At 41.3% G+C, this 21,877-nt stretch overlaps 1 protein-coding gene across 1 annotated transcript in view; it reads left to right on the top strand.

Moving 5' to 3' along the window:
* LOC129712404 (otoancorin-like) overlaps positions 1–20,568 on the top strand; it is a 76,648-nt gene extending 56,080 nt beyond the window's left edge. The window contains exons 18-25 of the mRNA XM_055660806.1: positions 982–1,126; positions 2,043–2,224; positions 9,613–9,765; positions 10,871–11,013; positions 13,110–13,249; positions 13,736–13,833; positions 14,943–15,075; positions 18,402–20,568. Of these exons, the coding sequence (XP_055516781.1) occupies positions 982–1,126; positions 2,043–2,224; positions 9,613–9,765; positions 10,871–11,013; positions 13,110–13,249; positions 13,736–13,833; positions 14,943–15,075; positions 18,402–18,472 (1,065 nt within the window). The 3' untranslated portion in view covers positions 18,473–20,568. The remainder of the gene's footprint in view (positions 1–981; positions 1,127–2,042; positions 2,225–9,612; positions 9,766–10,870; positions 11,014–13,109; positions 13,250–13,735; positions 13,834–14,942; positions 15,076–18,401) is intronic.
* The last annotated feature ends 1,309 nt before the right edge of the window (positions 20,569–21,877 follow it).

Here is a 21,877-nt window from a genome sequence, read left to right as displayed (position 1 = left end):
TGCAGTTTTGTAATAAAGGTTCTCCTATCCATGACATTTCCTGAAAATATAAGAGAGCTTCATAATTATTTTATGAAAGGATGCATGAGATAGCATCATCAAGTTTCCTCCTTGACTCATATATGGAATCATTCTTGCTGCAATGGTTCCCTGACTCTTCTCAACATTGTTTTATTTTGTTTGTTTCTTACTTGCTAAAATTAGTGTAGCATTTTCAATATAATCTAACCAATATTTTGTAAAGATTACACATAGAAACATAGAAAATAGGTGCGGGAGTAGGCCATTCGGCCCTTCGAGCCTGCACCGCCATTCAATATGATCATGGCTGATCATCCAACTCAGTATCCTGTACCTGCCTTCTCTCCATACCCCCTGATCCCTTTAGCCACAAGGGCCACATCTAACTCCCTCTTAAATATAGCCAACAAACTGGCCTCAACTACCTTCTGTGGCAGAGAATTCCAGAGTTTCATCACTCTCTGTGTGAAAAATGTTTTCCTCATTACATGGACATTACATGGATATTTTTATAATTGGTTGTAAGATACAGCATGGATATAGCCCCTTCAGCCCACTGAGTGCACGTTCACCATCGATCCATCTACAGTATGCTATCCCATTTACGCATCCATTCCCTGTACATTTGAGGCCATTTAACCTACTAACCTGCATATCTTTGGAACGGGAGGAAACCAGGGCACCTGGAGGAAACTCATGCAGTCACAGGGAAAACATACAATCTCCACACAGACAGCACCCGAGGTCAGGATGGATCTGGGTATCTGATGCTGTAAAGCATCAGCTTCATCAGTATTTTCCATGAATATCTTCCAGGTTTTATCTATTTTCTGATTGATGTCCAGTCATTGCATTCACATGACTGTAATATTTATGTAATATGTAATATTGAGGTGTAGTCAAATATCAATTATTTATTGGAATATGCATTTTAATTGTAATTGTTTGCATTTTCCTAAGGATGACATCAAAATAGCTCTTGAGCAAATCCTTTCTACTCACAAGCCTACTCGTGGTAGATCATTCAAGTTCTCTGCACTTTATTGGAAGTTCTTCGATATCCTGACCAAGAAGACAGCGTCCAACCGGAAAAAACGGGCATCAGGTGCGTATCATGTTGTTAGCAGAAACTTAATGCAGAAGGACAGCAAGGAGGCATCCGTTTAGTTTTAGTTTAGTTTAGAGATACAGCATGGAAACAAGATTTTTGGCCTGTGACGACCAGCTCGGGGAAACTCTCTTATCCAGGCAGCATTCTGGTGAACCTCTTCTGCACTCTCTCCAAAGCCTCGACACTTTTCCTGTAATGGGGCGACCAGGACTGCATGCAATACTCCAATTGCGGCCTAATTAAACTTCTGTAGAGATCAACTCCTAGATTTGTTTCTATTTCCCAGTCTCTGTGATACTATGCGTTAAGAAGACCCAGTATATAAATTAGAACTAGAGTCACTGCAGTATTTGGGCAACTCACTGAAGAACATTCCAATCACTAAATTCTTTGAAGAGGAAATCCACCACCCTTATTACCTGGCTTACAGCCATCAATTAAAGATGGGCAATAAAAGCTGGCCTTTCTAGCAACATGCAGGCCCCACATTGATGCCTATACAGATACTTAGGAGGACATTCTCTCCCTTTGAATATACTTATGGAATCTCTTAAGAGTCTCTCTTACATTAGTTTCCAAGGATATCTTGTGAGTTATTTTTCTCTCCTGACCTACGCCTTAAATGGATGCGAAGGCAGATTAGGGTTATATTTTGTGGTACTATATGCATTGCCAAACAAGCCTAAATTTGAGAAATAAATCATAACAAACCACCTCTACAATGCCTTGAGAATTTGCCTTGTACCTGACTTCTGATGAAGCTGATGGTTAGATCCTGGGTCAATGTGGCTGAGATCCTGCTTTACATTTTCAAGAATTGAGAATTTGGTATCTGATATTTCCAGAAAAAATAATCCTGAAAGCTTTGGTTACTGCCTTCTTTCTCTAACTGTATTTATTTGACTTCCAGAATGTGCAGTGACCCCAACCTTCATGCAAATTGAAGCTCTCCGTGAAGCAAACAGTATGTGGACTGTGGAGCAGTTGGGTTGCATTTCAGATGAAGACTTTATAAATTCTCTGGACACACTGACTGAGGTCACAAGCTTCAGCACTAAACAGCTGAAAGCTTTAAAAGCAAAGGCCATGCAGGTGAGTAATTGGATAATCCCCAGGTGAAGGCATGACCTGGTTGTATCTACACAATAATCGTGATGATATTTGGAAGGCCTTGGCCACATAGTCATACAGTGTGGAAACAAAACAAGCCCTTCTGCCTAACTCTTCCATGCTGACCAAAATGCTCCCTCTACACTCATTCCACCTGCCTGCTTTTGGCTCATATCCCTCTGAACATTTCCCAGCCATTTACTTGCCCAATTGTTTTCTAAATGTTGTTATAGTACCTGCCTCAATTACCGCCTCTGGCAGCTCCATCACCCTCTGTGTGAAAAAGCTGCACCGTAGCTTCCTATTGAATCTTTCCCCTCTCACCTTAAACCCATGTCCTCTGGTTCCCGAGCCCTCCACTCTGAATAAAAAGATTCTATGCAGTCACCCCGTTAATTCCCCTCATGGTTTTAACCAACTGTGCAATTACATGACTTGCTACTCCACATCTCTGCTAATGTGGGTTTTAATGAAGTTGAAGACCACCTTGTGGAAATTATAGTCTTTTCAGCAATGGTGGCAACAGTGAGAGAAAACAGACACATTAACTCACTATCACACACATAGACCTCGTGTCCTCTTTTTTTTTTAATTATCATCTTCACGCATGGCTTAGTGTCATCATTGAACACCAGATCTTCCACACAGTTCATCGTTGAAGAACATTTGCAATGCAGTGGTGCTGGTTTCCAACGGATGCAACACACATCTCTGTCCCCCGTGCAGCTGGCAACCTCCTCTTTTGTCTCGACACATGCATCTTCCATCAACGTCTTCAGCATCATCTTTATTGGCCGTCCTGGGTCACATCTTCTATGGGTGGGTTCCCACAGCACAACCTTGTTGCTGGCATCTCTGGGTGGCGGAGGCAGTGACCAGCGGGCCTCATCCTTCTCCACCTGATCTTCTCAGTCAGAGGTGGATTCTTCCCATAGAGCAGGGCGTTGGTGATGTGGTCCCTCCAACTGACATTTAGAGTTTTTCTGAGCATCACTACAACGGGTGGTGAAAACCGCGCAGCACATCATCGGTGCCCCGCTCCCTGCCATGGATGCCCTCCACCGAAAACGGTGCCTGAGACGGGCTGGGAGGATCATCAAAGACCCCTCACACCCCAACCATGGACTGTTTGCCCTCCTCCCATCAGGGAGGTGGTACAGGAGCCTCAGGTCACGTACTAGTAGGATGAGGAACAGCTTCTACAACAATACAATCACATTGCTGAACTCGGAGTCCCGCCGATAGATTTATCCGGTCCCTCCGTCCCCATTGTTTAATTATTCTGTATTTTTTGATGATTCTGTATCTTCTCTCTTTCTATTTTTTTTATTTCTTTATGCACAACTACTACGGACTGACGCAAAACTGCATTTCGTTGTACTCATACTTGTATTTGTGCGATGACATTAAAGTTGAATTGAATTGAATTGAATTGAATTCGGGTGTAGGTACCATCGAGAGACTTGGACGGTGCTCGAGTGAGAGTCCATGCCTCACACCCGTACAATAATATGGTCTCTACAGTTGCATGGAAGAATCTCAGTTTGGGACCCTTAGACATCCGAGACATCCAGATTTTGCCTGTGTTAGTGGTCTTTCCATGCGAGTGCTTTCCGGACCTTAATGTCATTCTCCGAGTTCTGCATCCTCGCTCCCAGGTACTTGAAATCCTCCTCTTTCTTGAGAGATGCACCGCCACTGGTCTTGAGAGGCTCATAGTCACCAATGTTGAACACCATGTCAGATTCAGATTCAGATTCAATTTTAATTGTCATTGTCAGTGTACAGTACAGAGACAACGAAATGCATTTAGCATCTCCCTGGAAGAGCGACATAGCAAACGATTTGAATAAATAATAATAAGTGTCCTGGGGGGGGTGGTGATTGGCAGTCACCGAGGTACGTTGTTGAGTAGAGTGACAGCCGCCGGAAAGAAGCTGTTCCTCGACCTGCTGGTTTGGCAATGGAGAGACCTGTAGCGCCTCCCGGATGGTAGGAGGGTAAACAGTCCATGGTTGGGGTGAGGGCAGTCCTTGGCGATGCTGAGCGCCCTCCGCAGACAGCGCTTGCTTTGGACAGACTCAATGGAGGGGAGCGAGGAACCGGTGATGCGTTGGGCAATTTTCACCACCCTCTGCAATGCCTTCCAGTCGGAGACAGAGCAGTTGCCATACCATACTGTGATGCAGTTGGTAAGGATGCTCTCGATGGTGCAGCGGTAGAAGTTCACCAGGATCTGAGGAGACAGATGGACCTTCTTCAGTCTCCTCAGGAAGAAGAGACGCTGATAAGCCTTCTTGATCAGAGTAGACTCTGATGTACTCCGTCTTCTTGGCATTCAGGTGGAGGCCCACATTCTCCCACTCCATCTCGACCCTGCCGAGGAGATCCCGTGCCTCCCTAATCTGGTCTGACCGCAGGACGATGCCATCAGCAAAGTCGAGTTCTGACGAGTTGACTGGCCCAATTCTTCTCGAACGCTTTGGGGTGATTGTAAAGCCGAGGTCCTCGTGTTCCTTGAGTAAATCAAAGTCCGCACAAAGTAAATTAAAAGCATGGATTCTGAAGCCCAGAAAGGCTCCAGTGCAGAAAGAGTGATCGAGGATTCCTGATGCTGTTGCAAATTCCAAAGCTTCGCCGACATAAATGCACCTCCTCAATCAACTCACTTACTTATGTGACAAACACAACAGTTACAATTCTCGTATCTCACCAAGGCTGAAGCCATCAATCAGTTTATACACATTCTGCCCTCCTTCAGTTAACATCTACCTTTTCCCACTGAATATTCCTGGATAGAAAATGAAAGAGAAATTGTCAATTCCGTGCCTTTCAGATGGCATTTTGATGAGAGTCGCTGAGATATTAAAGCAGTTCAGAGTGACAAGAGGAGATAGAAATGAATAATGTGGTGTCGATGCAGTTTAGAGCAGATAACATCAATGAAGCGATTGAAAAAATAACTGGTACCCCTGGGCAATAATTTGTAGCTAATTGAGTATGTGATTTAGATTGGCTATTAAGTTTGTAAGTCTGATTATGATGATATAAAACGCCTGCTGCAATAAAGCAACATGGTTTGAATTGCAATGGAGGTAGTTTTATTTTAAAAAATCACAGAGATCAGTGTCGGTTGACGAGAACCTCCCTTTTTGTACCAAAGAGCTTGTTTTAAAAATAAGGCTAATTTAATGCTAATAACTAATTGTACTTTTGTCAAAAAGAAAAGCACAATCAATACTCTAATATTTCTTATGATGGAATAGATGATAGCAGGTTAATTAAAATATGAGCCATGAGACAAGAATTTAATTCAAATTCCTACTGTGTAATTCATCACAATACCAACGAGTGAATTCAGGAGAATCATTTCACCATTTATTTTGTATTATGTCGAGCTCGGTGTAGAGAAACTCATGGACGGGAACATAGGAAAAGGAAGAGGCTATTCACTCCTTTAACCTGTCCCACCATTTAATTAGTTCACATGTACCTTGGATTTATATTCCTTGGTACCCCATTGAATTTTTAAATACCTGCTGAACTCAATGCCGAATGACCTACTTAATCAACATTGACATTGTTTCTTTGCGAGGGAGTTCCATGTTTGCAGACTTCTTTGGGTGAGAAAGCCCTTTCAATTTGAGAAAGTACTTTATTTTTTCTCTTTTGAATAGCCTTAATCTAATGGCGCGTGCGTTCAATTCTTTTGAAATTTCTAAAACCAGATAAATATTATCTTCATACCCGATCTAAGTAATATTAGAATTTAAAATGCCTCAATTCAATCACCAATCAACTTACCAACTGAAAACATGACTGAATTTGTAATGCCCCTGTCCCACTTAGGAAACCTGAACCGAAACCTCTGGATATTTTGCGCTCCATCCAAGGTTTCCGTGCGGTTCCCAAAGGTTTTTATCAGTCTCCCTAATGGTCGAAAATGGTTTCCGCTTCTTCTATGTTTCGGCGATTATTTCAAAAAATTCAAAACCGGCCGCGACTAAAAATAGTTTGCTGTTTTAAAAATCGGTAATTTTTTAGTCGAAGCCGGTTGCGATGCTTGTTGCAGGTGGTTCCCGGAGGTTGCAGGTGGTTGCCGGAGGTTGCAGGTAGTGGAAGGTAAGAAAAACTGATACTGTTCAAAAATCGAGGCCGTACGCACCGCCTCGATGGGCATACGCACCATCTCGATGCCGTACGCATAGTCTCGATGCTGTATGCAAAGTTTTGACGGCGTACGCCTAGCGCGAACTTCCCACGGACTTCGCTCGAACTTCAAGTCAACTCGTACGGGATCACTCGACCTCCGCGCGGCCCCCGCTTCCGGTTTGGTCACGCTTGCCGCATGCAGTCGCATACTGGTGGGACGGGCCCTGTACGGGGATCACTCGACCTCCGCGCGGCCCCCGCTTCCGGTTTGGTCGCGCTTGCCGCATGCAGTCGCATGCTCGTGGGACAGGCCCTTTACATTCTTTCCTCTAGCATCACAATTTGCAACTCTTCAATCATTTTGCCTCACAACCTCTGTCTTTTCATCGCTGGCCATTGTCTGCGTTTCACAAAACTCCATCACCCGTATCAACCTATTACCTGTCAGGCTTGTCCTGCCTCTCCACTCTTCCAGCTTTCTTTCTCGCCCACCACAAACAGTCTGAAGAAAGCTCACAACCCAAAACGTCATCTATCCATCTTCTCCAGAGATACCGACTGACCTGCTGAGTTGCTTCAGTACTTTGTCTCTTTTTGTGAAGACCAGTATCTGCAGTTCCTTGTATCCAACAATGTGATGATTTGTGTGTACTCTGTAAAACTGCCTATTGTAAAATTGGTCATCACGGTGGCGCAGCGGTAGAGTTGCTGCCCGGATTCCATCCTGACTATGGGTGCTGTCTGTACAGAGTTAGTATGTTCTCCCTGTGACCTGGGTGGGTTTACTCCAAGATAAAAACATAGAAACATAGAAAATAGGCGCAGGAGTAGGCCATTCGGCCCTTCGAGCCTGCACCGCCATTCAATATGATCATGGCTGATCATCCAACTCAGTATCCCATCCCTGCCTTCTCTCCATACCCCCTGATCCCTTTAGCCACAAGATCTTTGATTTCCTCCCACACTCCAAAGACGGACAGGTTTGTAGGTTAATTGGCTTGATATAAATGTAAATTATCCCTACTGTATGTAGGATAGTGTCAATGTGCGAGGATTGCTGTTTGGTACGGACTCGGTGAGCCGAAGGGTTTGTTTCCACACTGTATCTCTAAACTAAAACAAACTAAAAAAAGTAATAATATGAACTGCAGTGGTGGAGTGGTTATATGACTGGAGAATCCTGAATTAATGAAGTGGAGAGAGTTAAAATCCCACCGTGGCAGGCAGGTAATTTAAATTCAGTTATAGTAAATCTGGAATAGAAAGAGAGCATCAGGAGTGGTGATTATGAAAGCACTGATTGCCATAAAGATCCATTTGGTTTTTTGATGACCTTTGCAGAAGGAAATGTGCCATCTTACCCAGTAGGGCAATTACACCTTGGGTCTTAGGAACTGCATTAGGTAAGAGAAATGTGCACTTAACAATAGTATGATGCATTATGCAGTGAAATAGTGCTGTTGAAAAAGGGAGATGACTGTTGTGAAATTTATCTGTGACAATGGAGAATATAATGGGGTTAATGATTTGCTAACCTGCTTCACGATAAATAGAAGCAAATGCAAGTCATTTAAGAGAGTCAAGAGTGTGTAATTGCCATATGTACCGACATTGGAACATTGACGTTCCTACTGCAGCAGCTTAGCATACATACATACATACATACTGATACATTTAATAATCAAGAAAAATCAATAGATAAATAACCGTAATACTAGTGCAAAAAAAAAAAGGAATACTATGGTGCAACCAAAGACATAGTCCACAGAAGTTCATAGTTGCTGAGGGTGGTGTTACGTAATGTTCAAGAGCCTGATGGTTGGTGTCTAGAAGTTATTCTTGAAACTGGCTGTTCATTCATAGTAACTAAGTCTGATCTTTTAACTAATTTGTCACTTTCCAGCACAAACCCCATATCACTTGATTTCCCCATAAATGTTGACTCTTATCTTGAATATAATCAGCAGCTAAGCTCTGTGAATCCGCGCCGTAAAGATTTTTACAAAAGTCTCTCCAAAGATTTGATAGATGCAAGTAACTGCATATTCTGGTTTACAAATAAAGACACAAACTGCTGGAGTAACTCAATGGGTCAGCCAGCATCAGGTCAGCATCAAGTAATGTGTGTCCTCCAAAGATTTGATGTCTTCCACTTAAAGATATTTTCTGTCCTGAATGGCACCGCCTTATTTTGAACGTTCTTGTTGTGGGCGAGAGATCCGAGCACATGAATAAAGCTCTCCAAATCTATCCGTCAATCTCTTAAGAATGTGTATGTTCCAGTATGATCATTTCTCATTCTTCTAAACTCAAGAGAGCATAGAAATAGAAACAGGAAATGCTGGAAACATTCAGTGTATCACGCAGTAGCTGTGGAAAGAAAGTGTTCATTTAGTCAGTAGAATTGGGAAAGAGAGAAAATAAGTTAATTTTCAGCAACAGAGAGGATTGGAGGACCAATGGTGAGAGCAAAGGCAATCTATCTGATTGTGTGTTCATTTGGAATCGCATTTGGAATCAGATTATGCTTCTTTGACAATATCAAAGTTGTCAGACTTGCTCAATGGGCCAGACTATACTGATAGAAAGATAGAAATTGAGCCAAAATGGCGGATGGATGAGAGACAGAAATGGTCTGTTTAGATACAGACAGGACGTTTCCATAATTGTAGAATTCGACATGGACATAGCTCAGAGTAGACGTAAAAATTAAAATGGATGCTTTAATTGGTCAAACACGAGCAAGGAAACCCCCTGATTAACAACACTGCGTCCCTTATCTGATGAATATGTTTATTTCCTTTTACAAAACACTGCAGAGAGGCACTGCGAGTACCAAGGACACAGAATGTACTTCAATGTCCATCATCAAGTTTGGCCTGGTGGCACCACTTTTGATGGTACTGACAGAACCTCTGCCACTGGGAATTAACTCGCTTAACCTTGTCCACCAACCTACCTGTGGTCTTGATAACATTGCGTCTTGTAAAGGCAAAACTAGTTCTTGTGGTGGCTATATCCCAACCTTTATACTGAGGACATCCTTCATCTTTAACTTTCTGTAAATTGATTGTTACAGCTACCACTCTATTGTCAGCATTCCTAATCACTTTTACCTCCACATCAAATTTGTCTGATTTGTAATGGACCTTGGGTTGTTTCACTGCTTTATATGAATGTACATTGTGTTTATAAATATGTCTGACTTGCTTCTTCAGGTCTATGGCATGAATATCAACAATGAACAGCTTGCTTCACTGGAGAGGATCACACTTGGATTTAATAATGAGGAAGTCAAGAAATATTTCACTAAACCCGACATTGATACCGTCGGTGCAATCTCAAATTACATCGAGTGGTCCTTAATTGAGGTTGATATCATCTTTTCATTCTTCATTCTTCACTTAGGTCATGGAATTTAAATGTTTTCTTTTGGACAACGGTCATATTTAGAAATAACACCGAGTTGCAATCTGAATTTTAATCGGTTAGAAATATAGAAAATAGGTGCCATTCGGTCCTTGGCCCTTCGACCCAACACCGCCATTCAATATAATCATGACTGACCATCCAAAATCAGTAGCCCATTCCTGCTTTTTCCCCATATCCCCTGATTCTTTAGCCCTAAGAGCTATATCTAACTCTCTCCTGAAAACAATCAGTGAATTGGCCACTGCCTTCCATGGCAGAGAATTCCACAGATTAACAACTCACTGGGTGAAAAAGTTTTTCTTCATCTCAGTCCTAAATGGCCTACCCTTTATTCTTAATTGCAATGGGAAAGGTTAAACGCAATTAACCTCATTACACATTTTGCTTTGATTACTAACAAGTAACAGAAAACATAATTGTCAATGTTACTCAACCAAAGCAACATTCCAAAAGACACTACTGCTGAAATTAGGGAAATTTGGGTCTTTGTTGCCTCTGGGCTAAGATGCTGCTTTGGAACCCTCATGTGTTATAGATGTTGACTGATATTATCCCATTATTTTGCTAAAGGGGGAAAAAAAAGAACAGTGGGATCCACAGTTACTCGTTACTCCAAGAATATACCCACAATGTTCAGAGGCATTTTGTGCAGGGCTATATCTGGGTCGAATTGGTTTAAGAGGAGACATTCAGAGATCAGGTGTGCTTATTAAACATCAACTTTCACTGCAATGAAGAGGAAGGTACCTGCCATCCCTGGTTAGTGAAGTAAAGGGCAGTGAACTGAAACAAATTAAGCCCCATTTACCACTCCTGATGAAAGGTCATTGACCTCAAACTTTAAACCAGCCTTATTTCCCTCCACATGATCTGTACTTCCAGTATTTTCTGGGCTACTTCATTTAGGGCCCATTCAAAACACTGATGACAGTGAGATTCCTTTTTGTTAGAATTACAAACAATGTAAAAATGTCTTGTGATATTTGTATTTGAAATCTTAGATGAATGGACTGATGATTTACAGAGCTTTTATTTCTTTCAAAGTTTGACCCACAGGCCAGAACAATCATGAAGAACTTCATGAATGGTCGTGCATATAGTAATCTCAGCAGCACGGAACTGGTTGGACTGGGTTACTTCATTTGCAATGTTCGTCCACATCAGATCCTTTCCATTACTTCCTACAGGTAAAAACAATTCCACAATCACCATCACCTCTGAGCTAGTCATTAAAATGATTAACAATAAAACTGCTTGATACATGGATCGGACTACTGCCAAAGCATTCAGTGTGACGTTAGGGATTTGTTTTATTAAAAGAGCTCTTTGCCTGTTGTCAGTTCGAAAGTTGTTGGAGGAAGTGCAGGGTGCACTCAATCAGGATCAAATCTGATCAATTGTGATGCAATTAACAGCAGAAAATAAGCCATCTAATCTGCAAAAAATATAAATACATGAGCAAGATTTTTGTTTGCCTTCCATCACAGTGAGGAATGTGGAGGAGTCACTGTGGTGGATGTTTATATTAAAATGTGTATCTTGTTGCTTTTTATTGCTATGACTATGGCAAATCAAATTCATCGTATGTTGCAAAACATACTTGGCTAATAGTATGATTATGATTGTGAAGAAGCAGGCGTTTTAGCCCCCTTGAGCCTGATCTACGTATCACATAAAGAGATGATGACCAATCTACCTCCCACATCAGTTGATTCCTTGACTTTCAAAATTATATAAAATCTTGGGTCTTGAAGATATTCAACAACTACTTTGCTATAATGTTTAGGATCACTTCACCACAATGGTGGTAGTGATTTAATTGCTCAGTTCATTGGCATCTTCTTAAGGGCAGTAAAGACACAATAATGTAGAGGCATCAGTTCTGAAGAAGGGTCCTGATCTGAAATGATACCTGTCCATGTTCTCCAGGGATGCTGTCTGACCTGCTGAGTTCAATACAATACAATACAATATTTATTGTCATTTGAGCCTCAGTGAGGCTCAAACGAAATTCCGTTTCCACAGCCATACAAACAAAGACAATTTCCTACAGACATACACACAATTTAATTCACACAAACATCCATCACAGTGAACCCACTGTGATGGAAGGCAAAGTATTTTCTCTCCCCTGTTCTCCATTTCTCTCCCAATGTCCAAGCCCCAGGCGGGCGATGATAAGTCCCACGGCCATTTTAGGCCGTGCCGGGCAATTTACGGCCCCGCTCCCGGTCTAAAAGTCATAATGTTGGAGCCCCCGGTGGGCGCTGTAATGTCCCACGGCCATGAAGCCGTGCCGGGCGATGTACGGCCCCGCTCCGGGTCGTTCCAACCCCGCGACACGGGCTGGAGAAGTCGCGTTGCGGGAGCTCCGGGAAGCGGTCTCCTCAACCGGACCCGCGAGCTCCCGATGTCCCAGTCCACCGGACCTGCGGCTGCGTTGCTGGAGCCTCCAAGCCCCAGCAGTCGAGTCGCAGCAGCGAGTCACCACCGCTCCCCACGCTCCGAGGCCGGCCGGATGGTGAGTAGTCCGCAGCTCCGCAGTCTCCCGAGCCCCCGGGTCGTTCAGGTTGGAGGCCGCTCCACCGTGCTAGGCCCCAACTACAACGGAGACCCGACAGGGAAAAGGTCGAGTCTCCCGGACAGGGAAGAGATTTTAAACAGTTTCCCCCTCCCCCCCTCCCCGCCCCCCACATATACACATTTAAAACCAGTATTAAAAACACCAACACTACATTTAACTGGACCAAAAATAAAAAAATAAAAAAATATACACAGGTAGGGGCCCCTGCAACAGGTGAGTCACGCCGCCAACTGTTGCACTTTGTGACTTTTTAAAGATTTCTAAATCCAATGAGAGAATAAAATAGCACAGAGCTCCTTCAATACAAACTACAATGACATTCATAGCTGACTTTCTGATTCATCAGCATATCTCTGTGCTAGAGGATGCAGTGTTACAAGACCAGTTATAATATTACAGAACTGAATTAGTCGCAAGAATGGTATCCTGTTCCAGTGTTTCTATATTCTAGACCATCTGCAGTGGTAAATAAATGAGGAAAGTACAAAAAAAATGGGAAGTGTTTTAAGATTGGTGGAACTCATTAATTTCATTTGCACATCACATCACACCAATTAACTTATGTGTTGGATTTATTTATATTTTTAGAATTGCCGAGCGTAGATTTTGCTTAACTGCTTCCCTTAATGAAAAATCATATGTATCGACCGTGGCAGACAAAAACATACTCTCACAGATTGTTTTTCTTGTATTACACAGATCTGCAGCCAGGGATATTGGGAACAAAATGTGTTGGAGAGAAGAGACACGCACTGCTTTGAAGGTCAAAGCAGTCGAGACGTTTCCCAATATAAAAAGCTGGACTGGAGCACAGCTACAGGAGATAGGACTTGTAGCCGGTAATAATTATGTCAAAGATGATATGGTTTATTATAAAGAAATTGAGTGTTTGGCCCAACTGTTCCTTTTCCATATGCTCCACCCTCTAACAAGTAAATGTTTCTGATCAGCCTTACTGACCCATCCCACACATCCTCATAGCCATTTTTCTATCTTCCACCTTTCCAGTTTAATCTTCAGTACTGACAGTTCCTGTCGCTTCCACTAACTATGGACATTAATTCTACGGTCCCGTACCTCTTGTTCACTGAAGCTTCACTTTTGGCCAGGGAGTAATTTCAGAGAACTGGCAGGAACGATTAAGCTTCCAGCACTCCAGTAAAAAGTTAGCTGGGGAATTAGTCAATAGATAGCTTCCCTACCTCACAAGACAAGTGACCCATCATTCTATGAACTGTAAAAGTGGGTAAGCTACAGCACTGCAAATGGTGGAAGTAATTTAATTACCAGATCATGAGCAAACCTTGTTTCTCTTCTCTTCGTAGCTGGGTTGACTGCAGAAGAAGTATCCAAGCTGAGCACATCTGCTGTTTCGTACCTGACACCAATGGCTGTCAGCTTCTTCCCTCCTAAAGTCTTTTCGGCAAGTATCTTCATCATATCCTTTCTAAGGGAAACTGGATAATTGAAAAATCTAAACAAATAGGAAGTGTGTGAAAATGTGACTCTCTCTAAACAAGGTTGAGAAACACTTTACTTTTACTGCGCTTTGAAACACATTGGGATCTATTTGATGGGACTGACAGGCTGCTTAGTCGACAATTGAGTAGAGACCCGACCATTTCAAGACCTTGCCTTTGATGAAATCACAGAGTTAAGTTGTGGAGCAGCAAGTGGACATCCTGGACAACTCAATGTTTGAGGCCTCAAGACAGTCCAGGCCAACCACATGGAAGTGAACTTGTGAGGGAAGGAGTTACAAATTGCGTGATTTATTTTCTTTTGTTGGCGTTCCTTGGTTCCATTGACCAGGAAAATACCGATGGCCCTCATTTTGTCAATTCCAACCCATTACCATCTAAAAATAGCATTCAAGATACCGTTTACCTCTTAAAATGGAATGGCAGAAACCAATAAAACGTAGTGAGATTAACAGGCCGCCATTTCACAAATGCGCAATGTTTACCTTTGCTAAAGTGAAATTTATCTCCTTTTATTTATAAATAGAAGTATTCTCAGAGATGGTGGTTGCCTGCCATTTGTTTGTGTATTATGATATAGGGGACCTCTTGATTCACCACCCACTCCACCAACTCTACAGCCATTGATCCCCTCCTCTCCCCAAAGAACTAAGGTAGTACTGTTGCAATGAAGTAAAAAAAATGCATAGGGCTGTAATGAAGAAACATGCAGTCAATCATTTCCTCTGGGTGTTTTTCCACACGTTCGATCAAAATTACTGAAATAAATCAGGTGCAGGAAATCTATCTCACTGGGTTTTTCCTTTGGTTGGCAATGACAAAGGTATCCAGGCTTTTCCACAAACTAACAGTAACTGAAACTCTCCTACTTAGGTTAGATATAGGTCAAGATACTGTTCAAGCTTGCATTTTGCTATAGTAATATTTTGCAAGATGTTTATTACAAATGGGGACAGATTAATCCAAAATTGTCTTTACCAACTCAATTATAGATTAAAAAAATGTTGTTCTTATTTTACTGACGGAAATATCTGTTCTCACATCAACCCAGGCTATGTCTTCAGAGCAGTTGAGGAACTTGGGGCCAGAAAATTATGGTGCTGTAACTGAAGCACAGAAAGCAGCATTGTCACGTATGCAGTTGGATGCCTTGAATGAAAATATTGGAAGCACGGGTGGTGCAGGTGAGCAGTGGAATTAGAATTGTCTCAATGTTTTGAAAAAGCTGTTGCATTTGCAAGGAGCAGAGTTTGATTATAAACCCCTATCAGCCTCTGCCCATAATTGGGCTTTTTGGAACAGCACAGCAATGAAATCATGGACTGAACTTGCATTACTTCTAAAATGAAGTTGAAAAAAAGCGAGCCTTCCAACCCTACATTATTTAGTTTAGTTCAGTTTAGAGATACAGCGTGGAAACAGAACCTTCAACGCACCAAGACCGCACTGACCAGTGATCCCCGTACACTAGCATTATCCTACACACGCTAGAGACAATTTTTAATTGATAGAGGCCATTTAGCCTACAAACCTGTTTGTCTTTGGAGTGTGGAAGGAAACCGAAGCTCCCAGAAAAATCCCACGCAGGTCATTGGAGAACGTATAAACTCCATACAGGCAAGCACTCATAGTCAGGAGTAAACCCAGGTCTCTCGCACTGTAAGGCAGCAGCTCTACCGCTGTGCTACCGTGCCGCCCACTGTTTATCAATGTAACAATACTCCAAGAGCCTTGCCTGACTAATAGTCCATTCACTTTGCAGCTGTGCCTTTCAGTATAGATTTATGCATTTGTATTTCTTGACAGTCGCTTGTAAATATTGCAGAGTACTAGGATGCTGCAGCATAGTAGCCATGTTTAAAGAGCTGTGTCTAAACATCAAAACCTTTAAGTGACTGAGAATGTAAATGGGCAGGATAGATTTAAGTTAAAAGCTAGCATAAGGTATCACTTTGCTCGCCATGCATTTTGATGTCCATGCAGTTCTGGTGGACACTCTGGCCATTATGATCGTTAAACCTTCATTAAAATGAATGACTAAAAAACTTCAAGTTATGAATGTTTCATTAAATAAGAGAGATTTTTAAAGCTGCACATGCTCTTTAAGGCACTTTGAAGTCTAAGTATTCCTTTGAGTGTGTCAGATGCCCTTAGTCAGAACATATTAATGCACATTTTCTAGACTTCAGTCATCAAGCTCTAGTTGAGGGAAGATGCTTATGAAGCTAATATTTGGAAGGCAAGCTGCAAGTTGTTATTGATTGTCATGCAGAGATCCAAACAATTTACAGGCCAGTCCTTTATGTGAAAAATGGGCATTGTAGCAATGCCCCTCGAAAAGCAGAGACAGACTTTGCTTCAACCTGTTTCTAGCTGGAGATGGGATTTCAATCATTGAATTGCCACCTCTGCCCATGCATCTAATGTGATCTGATTGCAATTGAAAGAAAGGGACAAGGCAAGGGCAACTTGTGCTTATTTCACCCATTACTGAGACATCATTAAAGGAATGCACATGCACATCAGAACTGAGCTCAGCGCATGTAAGAAAAGCAAAGCCTTTTTTGAAGTGCAGCCGTTTTTATAGTATGAAATAACAGCTCAATTATGTTGGTATTTTATAACAAAACTTTTCATTTTGTAAATTGCATTGCTGTTTTTAAATTCAAAACTGCTTCATTTGTAATATATATATTAAATACAATTGGTAAGTACATTTTTCATATTCATCCTTTCTCTAACAATGTATCAATGCCACTCATGTTCCCACTTTAAAAAACCATGAAGGCTTTGAGGGGTTTTACTGAGCCTGGCCATCAGTTTACAGTGGCTGCAAGACTCTCCCTTATGATCCTTCCCCACAGAGCCTTTGCAATAGTCACTCCAAGTATCAATACATTCCCCACCACATACTCCCCTAACTTGGCATTGTTAAAATGTAAACCATTAAGTAAACCAACACAAATTAAAGCTTTATTCTTCTAAGGTAGCCATGTCCCACCCTGCTTGTCCTCTCTGCTCATTTTACAGTAAAGGTTGATAAATGATTGCAGAATATACATAATTGCTTTGGAATTTGTGCCCAATTGGCATTGCTAAACCATTATATGATTGAAGCAGTGCTTGGCACCGTTTCCAAAATGTACATCTTTTGAGCTCAATGGAACTGAATTTTGGAACAGGCATCTGAATGCTGTCAGCGGCAGGCAACATGCCCATTGCTACAGTACCAACCATGCAACACATTTCCATTCAAAGCTATTTTTAGAATTGGAGTTATCAATACCTTGTTCTTTCCCCACCCAAAAAATATGTGAATAGTGATGTGTAGCAAAGAATTGCAGATGCTGGTTTAAACCAAAGATGGACACAAAATGCTGGAGTAAATCAGCGGGACAGGCAGCATCTCTGGAGAAAAGGAATGGGAGAGACTGTTCTTCAGACTGATGTCAGGGGAGTGGGCGGTACAGAGATAGAATGTAGTCAGAAAGTGTGCATAGAGATGCTCCTCTTCATTTCCATTGTTTTTTATATTCTTAAGGGCCTGTCCCACCAGCATGCGATTGCATGCGTCTAGGCGTCCAAACTGAAGCGGAGTTCGCGCTAAGTTTGGTCTAAGTTCACACTAAGTACACGCAAAGTTCGCGTGTGATGCAATTTACGTCAAACTCACCAATCAGCTGGGCAGGAGGCGTGCCAACTGAATTTGGACGTTGCACGACGTTGGGCGGTGACGTCATCGCGCAATGCCATGCGCTAGGCGTACGCCGTCAAGACGCTGTGTACGACGTTGAGATGTTGCGTACGCTCGTCGTGACGTTGCGTACGCCCATCAAGACGCTGCGTACGCCCTCAATGCACCTGCGGGCCGACAGGCCGTTGGCACGTGGGATTTTCGGACAGTGCAAGATTTTTGGAACTCCGAATGATGTCGGGACCAGCCCCGCACAACTACATACGCCTCCGCTGATCGAAGTGGGACCGGCCCCACGAGGCCGTACGCCTCAAGTGACCACGTTGGTCGCGCTAGACGCTTGCAATCGCATGCTGGTAGGACGGGCCCTTTATGTTTTCATGTGACATTGGTGGTGTCATTTTATTTCGGAGCTACTTTTGCTGTGTAAATCTCATCCACAATCTCCACATCGAGCAGTAAATGCACTTCTGACAAGTGTTAATATCACAAATGCGCCAAATACCAAAAACATAAATTAGACCCTCACATTGCAATGCTTGTCCACAAGATTAATGTGCTCTTCATAATGTTTTTACTTGTATAAAGCCATTTACCTTTCCTTGTTTATTTTTAAATTAATATTCCAGTTAGCTGAATGGAAACAGATTGTGGTGGTATCAGGCAGGGTAATAAAGTCAGTAACCTTATTTGCAACAAAATGGAAATTGATTAGTCTGGTTTATTCGGCAAATATTAAGTATTAAAATGTTATTACAGATAAGCCCACGCTTTTCCTTCAAACTTAATGCTCTGTTTTTTTTTGTTTTCATTCAGGCACTATTTACTGGAATCCTGTGATCATGTTGACCCTTCTGATTCTCAGCTTGACAGTGCCACTCCATTAACTTGTGAATTGAAGAACTGGAAAAGTTTCAGTTGCTCGGCAATGCATCAAGAAAAACAACACATACAATCACCCATTGAAATTTCAGGTTAAATTTACAAACTGCAAGATAATTGGATCACCTTGAAAAATGTTGCAGGGCAAAAGATGGAATTTCTCCTGTAATCCACCAAAAATGAACATATTGAATAACACAACATGTGAGCAACACCAAATTAATTCTAAACTGCTCTGCTCAAACCATGCAAGAAACAAATGAAAACTATTGAAGGGAAATGGTGCATTCCAGTTAATGCATTCAACATCCGATTTGCAGGATATTTTTTATTATAATCAGCTGATATTAAATAAAACCATAGGAATGGAACCACTCAAAGTTCATGGTCATTGTTGGACAGAGTGCATTATCTAAATAGGAAATTAATGCCATTTAATCTGGGTGACTAATTCGGGTAACCTCAACTATTTTTTATTGCCTGAAGGATTTGAATAACCAGTTCTTTCACCCTTGTGTTTTTTTTCACTAAATGACTGGATGTTTTTATTCTCTCTGTTTGGTTTTGTTTTCAAGAGAGAACACAACACTGTTGTGCTGGGACAGGGATAGATTTGTGCATGCTGGGGGAAAGGGGGTGGGTGTGGCTGATGGGGGAAACACTGATGTCTAATCAGAATGTCTCATCTGTAATAGACACAAAATGCTGGAGTAACTCAGCGGGACAGGCAGCATCTCTGGAGAGAGGGAATGGGTGACGTGTCGAGACCATTCTCGATCTGTCCCCTATGTCTAATCTATAGATCGTGCATCTAGAGAAAGCTTGATAGATCACCTGTCCAATGTTACCCAGAATTTTGCAACAATCTAAAATTATCAGAATGTTTTTTTAATGTTTTTTTTTAATATGAGGTTAGCCTGTGTATGCATCTATGGTGAAGATGGATTTTCTCCATTGATTAAACGATAATACATCTGACCCTTATGAAGCTTGGATTGCGTGATTCAGATAAGAGTTGAACATATTATTTAGCAATGTTTGATAGGCTGACGGGGAAATAAATGTAGATTTTTTTTTTTAGTAGCTTTAGTTCTTCATTCTACCTGCCTACCAAAGAGGTCCAGTCTAGCCACTGGTGATGCTGCCTGTGGGACATTTATTCCACTTTAATGTCTAGAGCATTCTCAACAGAATAGAAAATATAATCTATCCTGTGCAAGTCCTGTTGCCATGTATGGTGAATTTGTATAATGGCATGCTATCTGGTATTTGGCACATATTAGCCTAATTTAAATAGCTGGTGAAAACCTCCATCAAAATACTGGACAAAGGATTGATATATAAAACATCCAGCCACTGCCACTGAAATATTCAACCACCATTATGTTGCCAAATAATGAAAATCCAGGTACATGCTTATAATGTTAATTATAATGCAAGAATGACAACATTGATAAGAGCAGATTGCACCAGGATAATCTTTTGTTAAAACAATGTAGACTGTGCTTTCAATGTAGGTTTAGGTAAGGAACACAATTCACAAGTGGTGACTCCTAAGGGCTAAATAAATGTGTATATTAATTTTCACTCGTGTTTGTGTTTGCAGAATGTGTTTTATGCCTAGACAGGGGACAAGTTATTTTTTAAATGGCCTGAATGGAATGTTTATTTAGTTTGATATTTGTGTATATAAATGATCAAAGGCCTAGTGTCTGCTCAATAATGGATTCATGTTTAAACCTTCAGTCTAAGGAAGTAATTGTTTACCTTAACCTTTGAAGTGGATCCACTTTTGGCCTTTTGTCTGCTTAATGCTCTTAGAGAAAAATAATTTCAAAAGACAGGAAAATATTTCAACGTGACCATATTATTTCATATACTTAAGCAGAAGTTCTTGTGCCACTCCTTTGTCATAGTATAGTTTAATAACAGTAATTGGGATAACAAATTCTGTTGTACAAATTATGACATATTATTGCATAAAATATTTTCAACTATTAATTTCATGGGCCACGCACATTGCTTAATGTTTTTATTCAATTGTGATCAAAAGTACATTTGTGTCTTCTAAAAAATAAAGATTTGGACATGAAGATTATAATTATCCTCTGCTATAATTATTGCTGGTATAACAATTATTCAATTTGCTTGCTAAATCAATACTGAAGTGACTGTTGATGAATTAGTTCCTCATGACCTTGTTGCTTTGCTGTTTGTTCATTATTTGCAGGTTTTCTAATTGTCATCCAATTGATTTTGTTTTTTATTGGATTCTCAGAGATCAAAGTTGTGTTCTTATAAACTTTCAGCCATAATAAAGGCAAGCAGTCAGATGTGCAATTGTGAGATGCCAAGGAAGAATTGTGTTGAAGTTTTTGTAGAATTTGAATGGCTCTGGATGGCACAGTGGTGGAGTTGCTGACTCGCAGCGCCAGAGACCCAGGTTCAATCCTGACCTCTGGTGCTGTCTGTGTGGAGTTTACACATTCTCCCTGTGATCGCATGGGTTTCCTCTGGGTGCTCCGGTTTCCCCCCCTGTTCCAAAGGCTTTGGGTTTGGAGGTTAATTGGCCCTCTGTAGATTGCACCCTAGGATGTAGGATAGAACTAGTGTATTAGCGATCACTGGTCGACATGGACTCGGTGGGCCGAAGGGCCTGTTTCCATGCTATATCTCGAAATTAAACTAAACTAAACTCTGCCGGTTAAAAGATTTGGAAGGAGCTGTTGACCTTAAAATGATAGCCCCCTTTTATATATTTTATCTTTCACTTAAGTTGTTGTTGGCAATGTGAGCATATGAGTGGGAAGGTATTGTCAAGAATAAATTATGAATATGAATTAGTAGAATGTGTGGGAGTAGTGTGTTTTGTATCTGAACATTAGCATGAATTACACAGAGGTTAGGTGAATACAGTCAGAGTGAAAGAGAACATAATTATGAATAATTTAAAGGGAGAGTGAACCATTACAAATGGATAAAAGAGATTTTTTTGCAGTTGGGACTACAAGCAAGTGATGGCCACCTGTGGCTTTTAAAGTGAGACTATCAGATATATTGGGTACCTTCCTTGTTGTTGTATGCTTTAACTGCTTTCTTGCACTTTAGATAAAGAAAAGAATGCTTAAGAATAAAGCTCGGTATGGAAAATGAAACCACATTCCTTGCAAATCAAAGAAACCGCAAATGCTGGAAATTTGAAAAACAATCCTAAGGAAATCTCTCCACAGGTCAGGCAGCATGTGTGGAAAGCGAACACAGAACATAGAACAGTGCAGTACAGGATGTAAGTAACAGTAAATGTTTCAAGCAGAGGAATTTTCAGAACTTTGGAGGAGAGAAAATAAGGTTCTGTATAGTTAAGGAAAGAACTGCAGATGCTGGTTTAAATTGAAGGTAGACACAAAATG

Source organism: Leucoraja erinacea, chromosome 32 (assembly GCF_028641065.1).
Source record: "Leucoraja erinacea ecotype New England chromosome 32, Leri_hhj_1, whole genome shotgun sequence".
NCBI classification, from domain to species: domain Eukaryota; kingdom Metazoa; phylum Chordata; class Chondrichthyes; order Rajiformes; family Rajidae; genus Leucoraja; species Leucoraja erinaceus.
This window is presented reverse-complemented; position numbering and strand designations above follow the sequence as displayed.